Source organism: Littorina saxatilis, linkage group LG5 (assembly GCF_037325665.1).
Source record: "Littorina saxatilis isolate snail1 linkage group LG5, US_GU_Lsax_2.0, whole genome shotgun sequence".
Lineage (NCBI taxonomy): Eukaryota > Metazoa > Mollusca > Gastropoda > Littorinimorpha > Littorinidae > Littorina > Littorina saxatilis.
Window position 1 is genome coordinate 64,190,759 of NC_090249.1, and position 16,821 is coordinate 64,207,579.

The window sequence follows — 16,821 nt, forward strand, 5'->3', positions numbered from 1 at the left end:
GATGACGACAGAGGTAAGACACCCGTCACAGAGAGTGGTCAACAGATACTGGGATGACGACAGAGGTAAGACACCCATCACAGAGAGTGGTCAACAGATACTGGGATGACGACAGAGGTAAGAAACCCATCACAGAGAGTGGTCAACAGATACTGGGATGACGACAGAGGTAAGACACCCATCACAGAGAGTGGTCAACAGATACTGGGATGACGACAGAGGTAAGAAACCCATCACAGAGAGTGGTCAACAGATACTGGGATGACGACAGAGGTAAGAAACCCATCACAGAGAGTGGTCAACAGATACTGGGATGACGACAGAGGTAAGAAACCCATCACAGAGAGTGGTCAACAGATACTGGGATGACGACAGAGGTAAGACACCCGTCACAGAGAGTGGTCAACAGATACTGGGATGACGACAGAGGTAAGAAACCCGTCACAGAGAGTGGTCAACAGATACTGGGATGACGACAGAGGTAAGAAACCCGTCACAGAGAGTGGTCAACAGATACTGGGATGACGACAGAGGTAAGACACCCGTCACAGAGAGTGGTCAACAGATACTGGGATGACGACAGAGGTAAGACACCCGTCACAGAGAGTGGTCAACAGATACTGGGATGACGACAGAGGTAAGACACCCGTCACAGAGAGTGGTCAACAGATACTGGGATGACGACAGAGGTAAGAAACCCATCACAGAGAGTGGTCAACAGATACTGGGATGACGACAGAGGTAAGACACCCGTCACAGAGAGTGGTCAACAGATACTGGGATGACGACAGAGGTAAGAAACCCGTCACAGAGAGTGGTCAACAGATACTGGGATGACGACAGAGGTAAGACACCCATCACAGAGAGTGGTCAACAGATACTGGGATGACGACAGAGGTAAGAAACCCGTCACAGAGAGTGGTCAACAGATACTGGGATGACGACAGAGGTAAGAAACCCATCACAGAGAGTGGTCAACAGATACTGGGATGACGACAGAGGTAAGACACCCATCACAGAGAGTGGTCAACAGATACTGGGATGACGACAGAGGTAAGAAACCCATCACAGAGAGTGGTCAACAGATACTGGGATGACGACAGAGGTAAGAAACCCATCACAGAGAGTGGTCAACAGATACTGGGATGACGACAGAGGTAAGACACCCGTCACAGAGAGTGGTCAACAGATACTGGGATGACGACAGAGGTAAGAAACCCATCACAGAGAGTGGTCAACAGATACTGGGATGACGACAGAGGTAAGACACCCGTCACAGAGAGTGGTCAACAGATACTGGGATGACGACAGAGGTAAGAAACCCATCACAGAGAGTGGTCAACAGATACTGGGATGACGACAGAGGTAAGCACGCAGTAACAACGTTTACTGGACATTTTACTGTGGTGTGGCATGCGCTGTATGATATCAGTGTGATAGGGCTGCAGAAGAAAGTGATGTAAAGAGAGTGTATGTAAACCGTTCAAAGACTGACATGTTGGTGTTGGAAAGAAAGCAATAGATTGAACTCAAACACAAGCAGACACGTTAGGTTGACAGAGAACGCACACTTTAGGGATGTTGTTTAGGGCGGGCAGCTGGAAAAAGGCTGATACTTATTTTAAATCAATGGCAGGATTGACAAACTTTTCCATGGTGGGAGAAGATGGTGCCAAGCAATGCCTGCTAAAACTTCAGAAAATTGCTGAAACTGACCATTTCCGGCAAATTTTCGGGACGAAACTAATTTATTGCAACATCCCTGGATATGTGTTTGTGCAGAATGACAAGGAAACAGTGTGTGAGTGATGTTACCAGGGGATGAATGACCAGGGGATGAATGACCAGGGGATGAAAAGTGGAACCCCTTTTTAAACCTAAACAAGTCGCGTAAGGCGAAAATACAACATTTAGCCAAGCTCAGTCGAACTCACAGAATGAAACTGAACGCATTGCATTTTTTCCGCAAGACCGTACACTTGTAGCATCGTCTGTCCACCGCTCGTGGCAAAGGCAGTGAAATTAACAATCCAGAAAAGCGCGGTAGCGGTTGCGCTGAGGAGGATAGCACGCTTTTCTATATCTCTATTCTTTTTAACTCTCTGAACGTGTTTTTAATCCAAACATATCGTATCTATATGTTTTTGGAATCAGGGACGGACAAGGAATAAGATGAAATTGTTTTTAAAACGATTTTGGAAACTTAATTTTAATCATAATTTTTATATTTTTAATTTTCAGAGCTTGTTATTAATCCGAATATAACTTATTTATATGTTTTTGGAATCAGAAAATGATGAAGAATACGATAAACGTAATTTTGGATCGTTTTATAAAAAAATTATTTTAATTACAATTTTCAGATTTTTAATGACCAAAGTCATTAATTAATTTTTAAGCCTCCAAGCTGAAATGCAATACAAAGTCCGACCTTCGTCGAAGATTGCTTGGCCAAAATTTCAATCAATTTGATTGAAAAATGCCGGATATGACGTCATCAAAGACATTTATCGAAAAAATGAAAAAAATGTATGGGGATATCATACCCAGGAACTCTCATGAAAAATTTCATAAAGATCGGTTCAGTAGTTTACTCTGAATCGCTCTACACACACACACACACACACACATACACCACGACTCTCGTCTCGATTCTCCCCTCTATAAAAAACCACCTCAAGTAACTAGGTCTTAAAAAGGAGGGAGTCTTAAATCTGGTTAAAAAGGGGGTTCTACTGTACAGCACTGGCTGTGTGTTGCAGACTCCATGGCGTTTGATGAGTTTGTGGACGTGTGCCGCAAAGTCTCGTCAACCTCTGAGGACGATTTGATGAAAGCGTTCCGCAAGATTGATATCAACGGCGACGGATACATCTCACTGGATGAACTGTACAAGATCATGACCACGGTAAGATTGACATCAACGACGACGGATACATCTCACGGTAACTGTTCAACCAGGAACTCCCTCACTTTTTGTGTTTTTTGTTTTTTGACAAAAGCAGAACACTGCGCGTGAGAGCGAGAAATAAAAAGACCAAACAATACTGTACTCACGTGTTTGACGAAGACCAAACAATACTGTACTCACGTGTTTGACGAAGACCAAACAATACTGTACTCGCGTGTTTGACGAAGACCAAACAATACTGTACTCACGTGTTTGACGAAGACCAAACAATACTGTACTCACGTGTTTGACGAAGACGAAACGAATAACAAATCACGACGTTTCGGCCACTAGGGTCTTCCTCAGGCACAAAACACAGAAAAAAGAAAAAGACAGTGAAGTCGTAAAATGTGAACCGTCAAACTGAAGATCTTCTTTCTGTTCTGTCTTCTTCTTGTTTCTGTGTTTTGTGCCTGAGGAAGACCCTAGTGGTCGAAACGTCGTGATTTGTGCCTGAGGAAGACCCTAGTGGTCGAAACGTCGTGATTTGTGCCTGAGGAAGACCCTAGTGGTCGAAACGTCGTGATTTGTTATTCGTTTCGTCTTCATCAAACACGTGAGTACAGTATTTTTTGGTCTTTTTATTTTTGTGTTTTTGTTTTGTCACCCTGGAACCCGGGTCGATGTAAAGGTAAAATGTTTTGGGAAGAAGTAAACGCAAGACACCTGTAGTACTATCAATGCGACTGAGAGTGTGAACCGATAGCTTCCAATCATCATCATCATAAACACCAACATCATATCACTACAACACTGATATCAGTATATGGGCAGATGTTTGTATCTGAGGTGTCTCTGATTTGATTTGACTGACAAACTTTAGAGAGGATCTGTCTTTTTTTCGTTTGCAGCTTTTTCCAGAACTTCTTTTTGACTGCAGTCTCCCTGTACATATTCAGATCTTTTATATTTAGATCTTGCACGTGTTTTTGTCCTACACTACCTCTTTCCAGTTGTTAATATATTTGATTTTAGGAAAGTGGTTTGTTTTGCTCTCTCATGAAGGTGAGTCGTGTGTTGTCAGTTGTTAATATATTTGATTTTAGGAAAGTGGTTTGTTTTGCTCTCTCATGAAGGTGAGTCGTGTGTTGTCAGTTGTTAATATATTTGATTTTAGGAAAGTGGTTTGTTTTGCTCTCTCATGAAGGTGAGTCGTGTGTTGTCAGTTGTTAATATATTTGATTTTAGGAAAGTGGTTTGTTTTGCTCTCTCATGAAGGTGAGTCGTGTGTTGTCAGTTGTTAATATATTTGATTTTAGGAAAGTGGTTTGTTTTGCTCTCTCATGAAGGTGAGTCGTGTGTTGTCAGTTGTTAATATATTTGATTTTAGGAAAGTGGTTTGTTTTGCTCTCTCATGAAGGTGAGTCGTGTGTTGTCAGTTGTTAATATATTTGATTTTAGGAAAGTGGTTTGTTTTGCTCTCTCATGAAGGTGAGTCGTGTGTTGTCAGTTGTTAATATATTTGATTTTAGGACAGTGGTTTGTTTTGCTCTCTCATGAAGGTGAGTCGTGTGTTGTCAGTTGTTAATATATTTGATTTTAGGACAGTGGTTTGTTTTGCTCTCTCATGAAGGTGAGTCGTGTGTTGTCAGTTGTTAATATATTTGATTTTAGGACAGTGGTTTGTTTTGCTCTCTCATGAAGGTGAGTCGTGTGTTGTGAGTCGTGTGTTGTGAGTCGTGTGTTGTGAGTCGTGTGTTGTGAGTCGTGTGTTGTGAGTCGTGTGTTGTGAGTCGTGTGTTGTGAGTCGTGTGTTGTGAGTCGTGTGTTGTGAGTCGTGTGTTGTGAGTCGTGTGTTGTGAGTCGTGTGTTGTGAGTCGTGTGTTGTGAGTCGTGTGTTGTGAGTCGTGTGTTGTGAGTCGTGTGTTGTGAGTCGTGTGTTGTGAGTCGTGTGTTGTGAGTCGTGTGTTGTGAGTCGTGTGTTGTGAGTCGTGTGTTGTGAGTCGTGTGTTGTGAGTCGTGTGTTGTGAGTCGTGTGTTGTCAGTTGTCTTTGTGTCTTGTTGCTCTGTTTTTACGCTAAGAGAAAGGGAGAATGTACGTTCTGGCTCACCGATTCCGACAGACCCTAAATATTAACGCAAAATAGGCTTCTGGACTAAACTTTTACTAAAATGAAACATGCGACAAAATCAGAAAAATACTGCATAAATCCATACAAAAAAAAATACAGTAAAGTAAGGTTGTTTTGAACCAATGCCGGGTCTGTCGGAATCAGTAACCCAGAACGTACATTCTCCCTTTCTCTTATACAACATTCTTAAGCTCAATACGCTCTCTCATTTACAAACTTTACTTCATATGTTCTTTCACTGTTAGAATTATATCTGATACATGCAATGTGACTGTCTAAACGAATAGTTAACTCTTTACAAGTGATTCTATTTTTACTTTTTCTTCCCGTCCTATTTGAATCCCCTTTTTTAAAAACTGCTTTTTCAGATCTTCTATATCGATTGGCTTGTTATATTCAGCTCGTGTTTTTGTTTGAATACTTGCTTTCTTACTTTTGTAGTCATCAAAGTCTGTTTGTATCTGTTTGAATTCTTCGTCAGAAACTTTTGAATCTTCAAGTGCTTTACTGATAGACAGTTTTAGGCTAGACAATTTTGATGATGCAAGAGTGGAAATGGATTCGTGTTTTTCAAGCTTTTTCACAATTTTTTTCATTATAGCTGATGCTATAAATGATAAACCACCAACTGCTGCTGCGACACCACCTAGGATTAGAGAAACTGGAGTCCCAACTCCGGTAGCTAACAGAATTGTTCCCGTTACACCTGCAGCTGATGCAAGGATAGTAGAACCAGTGCTGGCATTAGAAAGGCTGTTGTAAGTTGTTGAGTACTTACGTCTAGCGCGAGAATATTTTTCTAATTCATCTTCTAGTTGTTTTTGTATATTACTAATGTGTGCCAGTCTGAATTGTTGACTTTCTGCTGCACTTTCATCAATATTAGGATAAAGCTTCACACTGCTAGTCATCTTTTTAATGCAAAATATAAAATATTTATCTTAATTCTCACTGGCCAGTGTTTCTGCTAAGCTTTGAAGCTGTTCATTGCTTAACACCTTATCTGTATAGTAGAAAGCAATCAAATCAAGATAAGTAAGATTAATACTTCTTATTTCTGTTAAATTATTTATATCTGCGTTAACAACAACATTTTGGTTTGACGTCTGTTTTTTTATTGTGTTAGAATCCTTTTGAACAGCAATAAATACTCTGACTTCTTCAACATTTAATGGTCTCCAGTTGAGATTTATTCCTCTCATTAGAACAGTGTTTGTGGTTTCTTCCCTTTTCCTGACAACTATATCAAATATCATAGTTGCATTCTGCCCTATTGGAAGCTTGGGTATAAAATCGACAATGGTGTCAGCGTCCTTTTCAACACTTTGTTTTCTGTGAATGAGATAGTTGTTCTTATGGAAAGGTTTAACTGCAACTTCTCCCCTGCTGTTAATCGCAGGAGCAAGGCTAACAATTAGTGGTTTAGCATTGATTGACTTACGGAATGTGTCGTCTTTTCCAACAAGAGTGTATGGACTCACAAATTCAAACTTCATTTCCCAGTCAATCTTTTTCATAACAGGACTAAGTACCCATTTTTTATTCTGATGTTTCCACATGTAGAATGTGTCATCGACAATTGGATCAGGTACATTAACATCACGGATTTGACCTAGTTTGAGAAATCTTGGTTTCTTTTCATCGTCGATTTCCTTTCTCTTGTAATGACCAGTGTCTGTAAACTCGAATGCATACACTGCACCAACTTCAGCATTGCTCTCAAAGTCGATAGCATCTGCTAAATCTTTCAACTCTATAGTTGAACATGCAACAGGATAAATTATTGTAGGTCCACTCGACATTTTAATACTCGATATTTTATGGAACTATTTCCAATGTAATGTTAAACAAACAATCAACTGGTTGTCCACTTTGATTTTTCAGATCAATGTGTAGGAATTCATGACACCCTTCCTCCAAGTCCTTGAACTGAAGTGTCTTAAATGTTGGCACGTGCATTTTACAAAAAGAGGCATCACTCGGTGGAAGAATCCTAAGCAGATCAGAACGCTGATCATTAAACAGATTATAGGATGTGTTAAGCTCTCTCATGTGAACAAACAGTACACTGTTAACATCCATGTCAATGGGACGTGTTCCCTTGTATATTTTTGTAATTCCAAGCATATCAAGGAGTTTGGTTGGAAACTCAACGTTTACTTCTCTAGTTTTGGGCATAGTAAGAGTAGCAATGAGACTTGCATGATTTAAACTCGCTGTAATACCTACTGGAGCAAACAATTCTTTCTCTAAAGTGCAGAAGTCATAGTAACCATCTTCTACAGAATGTGTTTTACCATTAATTCTAACCCAGTTGTTAGCCTTTTTTTTACTGATATTATACCAAGTAACCTTGTACATAATTTCATGCAGTGCAACTTTCATTCCTCCATTTTGATTGTTGATAGGGGTTGCAAGTTTAACTGGCACACTAGTCTTCACATTTGTTAGTGTGATAAACATTTTTTATTCAACAACAAAAATGAGTCAGTATAAATTCAACAAAGACGTTAAATACAAAACTGGACCATATTACAATCCAAAGACTATTTCTTGCCATGAGTTGGACTTTGCTGTAACAGAAACACAATCCATTCGCGTTAAAGTGCCTGACCCATTCCATTCTTACCTAAATCCCCCAATCAAAAATGATAGTGTTCCAAAGATGTGGAACTCTCACCCAATTCAGTTCTATCAGAATCAGTTAAACTTTGCAATATTCTGTGCAACCACAGGATGTGGAGTGTCCTATGCAGACCACATGAATAATTCAAACTTACTGACAAAGTGTGTGTACACATTTCACGTTTACTATCAGTGCAGGAGAATCTTGTCTGAACTTCAGGCACCAATGCCGCATGAAAAGAGCTGGAACCCATTCAACAATAGGATAAACATGAAAGTGTATGAGCGTCTCTGCAATGAATTCAATATAGATTTTAAGACCGACTTTAGGCAAAAGCAAGACAAAAACCATGGCATGGGAACACTATATTTATGGGGTGTCCACAGGAGGTATAATTTTGATTACTGGCCAGGTCATACATCTTTTTCTTCAAATGTGCAGGTACAGTTAGGATCAATAGAACAACAGCACCACAATGCATGGACTACTTTTATATTAGACACCGGCAAAGGTTTCACTGGATCAGGTGTTGAAAGGATCAATGAATCTATCCGAACATATGCGTGGTGCTTGCTAGGCTCGCAGGCACAGACACGATCAAACATAATGAGAACAAGCACAGGGTTTGGTGCACAGAAACAGTTGTTATCAAATTTAGAAGATGTCATAAACTCTGCAGTTGATCTGCCTTCCAGCATCAAAAGGTATCAAGACTCTCTCCGTTATGCAAGATCAAAAGTTGACTTTGCTGTTGGTAACGGCCTTTACATGTTACCTTCTGATCTCCAGCTGCAGATTGGAACAATAACAAATTATAACAATGAAATCATTATTGCTAGTGACACCCAGCCGCTTGGAAAGGGTGAAGAACTGAATTCAGAAATCAGAACGATGTTACAGCCATATCACAATGAACAGAAACAAAGCGTGACAAGTGAAGATCGGGCTGCAGGTGAAGATCATTCTGTCACTAGGGATGATCAAGCTGTTAGTATTAGTGATGATCATGAATCGCAGAAGACTGCTCTAGTAATTGGTGGAGTGGGTGCAGGCTTACTTTTGCTTTATTCTCGTTAGCAGAACACCTGCAATTAAAACTATTAGAGTCCAGAGATGTTCAGCCATGAAACCAACAACTTTACCTGCAAAAGATAACAGCCAGCTAACAATTGAACCAATGATTCCTGGAAGTGCATCCAAAGCTTTTGCTGCTAGTTTCTTTAATAGTTCTGCAATGTGTTTGAGTTGTTTCTTTACCCATCCCGGATCAGATGGAGATGAAGGTGGAGGTGGAGGTGGAGGTGTGACAGTGCCACCTGTGAGTGTTAACACTAATGTGCTTATTGCAAATCCTAACGCAGTTAGTATACTAGCTATTGTGATTCCCTGCTCTCTGAAAAGCGTTCTAATTCTTTCAGCAAGAGTTGTGTCTTCGTAAAGGATTCTTTGAATTGTATTTTTTATTCTGCTGACCTGTGTTCTCAGTTGTTCTCTATTGTTACTTAGAACTTCTAACCTTATGGCTTTCTCCTCCTGCAAATCTTTTAAACGCTTAGAAATTCTGTTTTTTACTTCTTGTTCTAGGTTCAAATCATCAGCATCAGCAAGTTTTTGTTTCTCTTTGTTTATATCTTCATCCAGCTGACCTAGTTTTGACAGATTATTTGCTATTTCACCTCTGATGGTTTGTAGTGATTGATTAAGGGCTTCTATTTCTCTCATAGGTAATAGTTCATGTGGAGTCTTCAGTGAAGTTTCCTCAGAAAAAGAAGTCTCTATCTCTTGTATAAGTTGATCAGCCTCATCTGCAAGTTTATTAAGATCTTGCAATGGAACAGATTCTATTTGAGTAGCAGTTGGTAGTCCTAGTTCTGCTTTTTGAAGTAAGGAAACAACATGGGAAGGTGATGACCGTGTGCTAGGCACAATATCTAATTGCCTAAGTCGATTAGCAGTAAGTTTTTGTTTTAGTGAAACTTTTGATAGAAACTTAGCAGGATTAGATTTATATGTAAGTTGGACTTTTTCTCCTTTATCGCTAGTTGTATATAAATGATTTGCTTCCATTTTGAACTGGTTTGGATCTAAAACATCAGGTTCTTCTCCTAAACTTTTGTAGAAATCTCTAACTTTACCTTCCAGAAGTTCATGTCGTGCCACCTCATAATGCAGTGAATGATGGTAGGGAACCAAAGGGATTGCTTCGCTCATGTCGTCCGCTGGCTCAAATAAATCTTCAAATCAACCTTCTGCCATTTGTAACTTATTTTTTATTTTGAAAATAAAAAAAGATGGCACAATCGTTCGGTTCTGTTCTTGATCCTTACAGAAGGCTGAAAGAACCTCTCGGGGTAAAAGGAATAAGGCAAACAGTTATAGTTACAAATAATCCTTCTACTATTGATCAGAATGAAATACTTACTGTTAGGTTTCCTAATCTGGGTAAGAACGATGTTATTGTACCAGGCACTGTAAGACTATCATTCAAATTAGAATTAGAATCTGGCTCAGATGAAAATAGGACTTTGGCTTATAATGTAGGAAGAGCAATTGTGAGGAAGATTACTGTCAAACTGGAAGGGCGGGAAGTGATGTCATTGAATAATGCAGATGTTTTTTTAGTTTACGCAGATAATTGGTTGACTGACAATGAAAAGAAAAACAGAGTGTTTCAAGGGATTCAGTCAGACAATGGGATAAAAGTTAGAATAGGAGCAGGAGATAAAGCTGACAATAACAAAAAAGATAACGCTGTCAATGTTGCTTTTGGAAACAAATTTTGTATTCCACTTGACTTTGAACTCATAAATTCACATCCTCCCTTCTATCAAGGAGCATTGCGTGACAGGCTGTCATACGACCTGACTTTCAATAGTTATGATCGTGTTATGCTTTCACAAGACCCGGAAGCAAAGTATAAGGTGTCTGGAATTTCTTTAGAGTTTGATGTTGTAAACCATCCTGAACTGGCTAGACTTATAGAAAATCAGTACAGTTCTAAGCTGCCTATCTATTATGAAAGAGTGTTGAATCACAGTACACTTTCAAAAAGCCAGGCTGATCCAATCTGGAACATTAACTTGAATACACCAGCTAGGTCAATGAAGGGAATACTTATGTTGTTTGAGGAACCAAAAGATTCATATGAAAGGCAAATAGAAAAGTTTTACAATCCACTAATCAATAGAGTATATTGCACAATTGAAGGGCAGCCAAACCAAATATTTGCATCTGGCATGCTGCCATACCAACACTATGATGAAGCAAGAAAGTACTTTACTGGAGGAAGATTGAAAGACCCAACATCTGATCTTGTGGCTAAAGATCTACATTTACACGGTGTTGGCGTAGAAGATTTCTTGACAAATAAATATGCGTTATGGCTGGATCTCAGAACAACTGACGACAACAAACTGCATGGAAGTGGAAGGCGAATTGAAAACGGATCAGAAGGAATCACAATACAAATTGAAAAGGAAGTAGGGAGTAGTAGTAAATCAGTTAAGATCTACGTGTTTGTTGTGTCAGATGCGCAGTTAAACATCTCTGAAAGCAGATTACAGGATATTGTTTATTGAACGTGTTAAAATGAAGTATCTAGATTTTCTTCCAAAAGATCCACACTGTTCTTTGATTTGTGGGGCAACAGGTTGCGGCAAAACAAGATATGTTTTGGATTTATTACAGACTGTTTACATAAATCACTTTGAACACATAGTCATATTCTGTCCAACCATAAAGCATAACAGAACATACAAGGAGAGAAAATTCATATGGTCTGATCAAAATATATTTATTGTAAATCCTTCTGATCGTCTAAATGTTTGCTTGGAGCATTATTTCGATCTTTTTCAGAACACGCCAACACTGTTTATTATTGATGACTGTGCAGCAGAACGTGACATTGTTAGAAAGAAAAGTGCACTAGCAAAGCTTGCATTCAGTGGACGACATGCATTAATATCAGTTTGGATATTAACACAAAAATACAATGCAGTTCTGAAAGACTTTAGAGAGCAACTCAAAACAATAACATTGTTCTATTCAAAGGACCGTGACAGTTTTGAAGAGTGTCTTCGAGAAAATGATGTCATTGAAAACAAACAGGAGAGAGAAAGAATAAAGAATAATCTGAAATCTTCTAAGCACTCGAAACTGGTTTTAAAAACTGATCAACCAGTTCAGTATGTATGTTTGTAGAAATCCTTGCTAAGTTCTTGTCAAGTTCTTACTCAAGTTCTTGTCAAGTTCTTACTCAAGTTCTTGTCAAGTTCTTACACAAGTTCTTGTCAAGTTCTTACCCAAGTTTTTACTCAAGTTCTTGTTAAGTTCTTACCTAAGTTCTTACTCAAGTTCCTACCTAAGTTCTTGTTAAGTTCCTACCTAAGTTCTTACTCAAGTTTAATTACTAGATTTTAATTTTATTCTGCATCAAAATAAAATGAACTGTGATGAATTGCTGATGCAGACTGCTACAGATATTGAAATCTGTGACAGTAGGACTATACCTGATAAAAAAGAAAGATTGTATTCACTTGCTGTTTGTGGAAAAACAAAACACTACCTTGGGCAGCAGTTAACTGTGGAAGAAGTACAACATCTTTCCTCAGAAGATATAGAAAAGTATCATGGACGGTATGAATCAGTGCTTGGTTCTAAGATGGTTAGAAGTATTGGACAGACTGTTATAGGTTTGTACACAAAGATTTTTGGACATTTTACACCTCTCGACTCGGAGGAAGACTTAACACATGATCTAACTCATGACCCTGTTGTTTCCAAGTCCCTCGAATCTCTTGCCTGTGGCCTGTATTATCGATTTGGTGCTTTATTAGTACCATTTGTTGCTGGATTAATTACTTTCAAACACATTAATTTTCAGAATAAAAAAGATGACAGATCAGTTGAAGCAGACAGTGGAGCAGACGAAAATACCAGAAGTGAACACAGTGACAAAGAAACCTGGTAGAGTAGAAGCAGGAAAAAAACTAGCCGAATGGAACAGACAAAAAAAGTTAAATCAAAAGGCAAAGCAGAACATTATGTCTGAAGTTGAGCAGACACCAAACATTCCTGAAGTGACTAAGGTCACACAAACTGATCAAGAATTAAAATCTTCATTTCTATCATACAGAAAAGTAGCTGTAGCAGCTGTTGTTGGAGGAGGTGGATACTTGCTTTACAAACTTTGGCAAGGCAAATATAAAGTGTCAGAAAAACCAAAATCAGAAACACCAAAATCAGAAACACCAAAACCAACAAACAAAGCAGTACAAACAATAACAAAGCCCACAGTAGTACCTGCAGTGGATTCATTTCATATGGAATAATTTTAATATTTTAATTTTGATAACATAAAAATGAGTTCTGAAAAGACAATAGTTAATCTAGTTTATCACGCTGCAGTGATTGGAGGCTTGAGTGTAGGTTACACAATGCTGGGTAAAAGTCTCCTCAGAATGAAACCAGCCGACTTGGGAAAGTTAGACTTCGAAGACGGTGCTAAACTAATTGGTGTTGTGACAGCTTCCTTTGCAACAAAAGACTTTTTGGTGAAGCAAGGAATTATTCCAGAAAATATAAACATGTAAGACAATAAAATGGCTAGCTTGGTTATGATGGTGGGAGGTGCGATTGTAAATGCGCTTGCATTTTCTGGCAGCAACTATTTGTTTTCTAAACTGCAAAATGGTGAAGAGAGGGAAAGGCACAACAAAGCCATGGAACAACTGGCGAAAGCACAGGATGAATACGAGAAGAAACGAATTGCGCAGTTAGACTTTATGAATGATAAACTCAGGCAGCAAGGACATGCAAACAAAACCTTTGCCAATGTTGATGCAGCCATTCAAGAATACTATCTTGTAACTGGAAAGAAAATGAAGACAAGTGCTCCTCCAAAACTGGGTGACTTTTATCAGCCTTCAGAAGAGCAGAAGGTGGGCGAGATTGTTTTCATTGTTATTGGTATGGCTGTTGTTTACTTTATTGCGCGTGCTGTCAAATCTTAATATTCTGTCATTTAAAAAACCATGAGTGATGCTTTGTTATCTAAAATATATTATTCCCCAAAAGGATACTGGAAAGGAAGAACTGCTATTGACAAGCTCAGTGACGCAGCAGGTGTTTCTCAAGATATAGCAAAGAAATGGTTGTCAAAGCAGGCAGTTTGGCAGATCTATTTACCTGCACCAAGAAAAATTACACGACCACACTTTGTTAACATTAAACCGAATGACACTCATCAAATAGACCTGCTGTATTTACCGCACGACACAGTCAGAAGGAAGAAATATAAGTATGCACTGACTGTAGTTGATGTTGCAACAAGATACAAAGATGCTGAACCGTTGACAGAGAAAAGTGCTATAGCTACAGCTGTTGCCCTGCAAGAAATTTACAGACGTGGACCACTAAAGTATCCCAGAATGATTCAGTGCGATGATGGTAAGGAGTTTAAAGGAGCTGTCAACCAGCTTCTGTTAAAACATCATGTTACAGTGAAGAGAGGTATTCCAGGAAACCACAGGTCACAGGCTATTGTTGAGAGCTTTAACAAACAGTTGGCAGAAAAACTGTTTTCATATCAGTACCATCAGGAATTTTTGGACACAGAAAGTAAATTGCGTAACACTGAATGGGTCAAAAGATTACCATCAGTACTTAGAGCAATGAATCTGGAGGTATTTAAAGCTACAGGGTTAAGACCAGTTGATGCAATCAAACAGAAAACAATACCTGTTGCTCCAAAGTCAACAACACCAGTGGCATTACTACCTTTCAATCAGAAAGTCAGATATTTATATGCACCCGGTGAAGCTGAGGGTGACAGCAGGAAGCGTGCAACGGATCCAATCTGGAGTATTGACATTCATGAAATCAAGAGAGTAGTAGAGACAAATCCACCTATATATTACTTGAGAGAACCAGCACCGCAAAGAGCCTTTGTAAAAGAGGAATTACAATTAGTTCCACGTGGTACAAATGTTAAATGATTTTTTATTTCAGATTTTATAGTGTTAACAAAAATGGAAGCTCTGAGAAAGAATTCTAAGCAACTTCATTTTTTTAATTTATATTTTTATTTTGAGTTATAAAATCAAACTCACAGCGATGGAAGACTCTGTATTAGAATCTTTATCGACAGTATTTGACACCGTTGAATTACAAGTAACGGATCCTCAAAATGTGCAGTCCAGTGTGCAAGACGCCATTGAACAAATTCCAAACAATTTGTTGATTGAACCTCCAGTAAAAGTGCAGATAGTCAGTTTAATAAAATACAAAACAGTCAGTGATGAGGTGCTAGAAGTTCATGTTTCAACCAGACAACTAGCACTTAATTCTATGGCAGAATTGAATGGAAACTGGGCAGATGAAATGATGAAACGGTTTGAGCAAGCTGCAGAGGATGCAAAGATGAAAGGATCCGGATGGTCAGAAGGTGAAATTCTAAAAATAGAATTGAAGCTAAGTAAATTTGCCCCCATCAGAGGTAGAAGTTACATACCTTTACCTCCTGCTCTTGTCAAAAAACGTGCTGTGCTGAACATAAAGAATGATGATGACAAATGTTTTATGTGGTGTGTTCTGGCAAGACTGTACAGCAGTCCCTCTCATGAACGGACACCCTTGGGCCATAGCAAAACTGTCCGTACATTGCAGGTGTCCGTTCACGGGAGGGGTGACCACACACCCCCTCCCCCATTCACTCACACAGAAACACACTGACAAAGTAACAACAGGATTGAGTCTATGCTAATCACTTCTTGTGGCTACTAAACAATAACAATAAACTCCTAATACTTCTTTAAACTTTCTGTAAAAATGATTTGTATGAAAAGTGTTGAAAAGAAGAGATAAAATAAATCCTCAAGGCAGTGAACACACTCATCATGCACTGACATACGAAAGCAGCCACACAAACACAGCACAGAGGAGCGTGTGCAGATGCTTTACAAGAATAAGCTTGAAAACCAGTTTGAATAAATAGCAGCAGATAAAGCTGCATGTCATAATCATGTAATTTATTTTCTTCTTGTCTGGCTTTATTGACTGCATGCCGATCATGTGGCATGGCAGTGACTTTTCACTCTTCAGTCGGAAATACACTGTACAGAACACAGCTAGCTCCCACTCTCCGTCACTAATGCCTACCCCAAGCCGTGACAACTGATGCTTGGAAATTGTGTGGAAGAGTACACCTCTCTATTTTTCTCCAATGCTCTTCCTGCTGACATGCAGTGACACCGGACACCCCACAGAGTTTAGCCAGCTACCCCTCCACCCCCCCCCCCCCCCCCTTCTCCCTCTCTCTCACTCCCTCTAGCCATGTACTGTTTGGGGCTGTGCCAAGAGAGGCCAGCTGCACTGTTCACTCAGAGCAAAACCAGTTGACTGTGTGTTTGACAAAGCAAGACAACTGAAGGGTTCACAGATTAGGCAATCGACTCACTGGTCAATGAAAGAGGTTACACACATATCCACACGATGCTGAGAACTGTGGCCGGTTTTTCATTCTCTTTCGCTCAGGACCTTCATCGACTGTGGTTTTTGTTGTTTACGTCCAACAGACGAGAATAAAGAGCACAGTGCAGTTTCATGTTGGCATCTTCGTAGGTACTCCACTCCTGACTAAAACTACTCCCCCCCCCCCCCCCCCCCTCCTGATGCTGATGGGTACACGTGCACTCAAGTTATCAGTGACTGTCATCACGCCATTGCGGCTGTGATCTTTGTACCAAGAGCCGGACTGCTCTGTTATCGATTTTGTTGTGGTGAAAATTTGACGATGGTCTGTCCGTACATTGGAGGTATGACCTGCTGTTGGGACCGAAAATGAGTGTCCGTGTCCACGTTTTGCAGGTGTCCGTTTAAGGGGGGGCAAATATAGAAGGAAAACACTCCGTGCCGAGCAAATGTGTCCGTACATGTCAGGTGTCCGCTCACGCCGGGGGCCGTACATTGCAGGGACTGCTGTACAGTGTAAAGAAAAATGCAGAAAGAGTGTCTAACTATCATGCATACAGAAATAAACTAAACTTTACTGGTATTGAATTTCCTGTCAGCATTACAAGCATTGACAAATTTGAACAGCAAAACAAACCCATCACCGTAAATGTTTACACGTGGGATGAAGAAGATGAACTGAAACCAGTCAGAATATCAAAGAA

At 39.6% G+C, this 16,821-nt stretch overlaps 1 protein-coding gene across 7 annotated transcripts in view; it reads left to right on the forward strand.

The window, feature by feature from the left end:
* LOC138967691 (EF-hand calcium-binding domain-containing protein 7-like) overlaps positions 1-16,821 on the forward strand; it is a 119,236-nt gene that overhangs the window by 8,422 nt on the left and 93,993 nt on the right. For all 7 annotated transcript variants that reach the window (XM_070340340.1, XM_070340342.1, XM_070340344.1 and 4 more), the window contains exon 4: positions 2,763-2,908. In XM_070340340.1, coding sequence (XP_070196441.1) covers positions 2,763-2,908 — 146 coding nt within the window. The remainder of the gene's footprint in view (positions 1-2,762; positions 2,909-16,821) is intronic.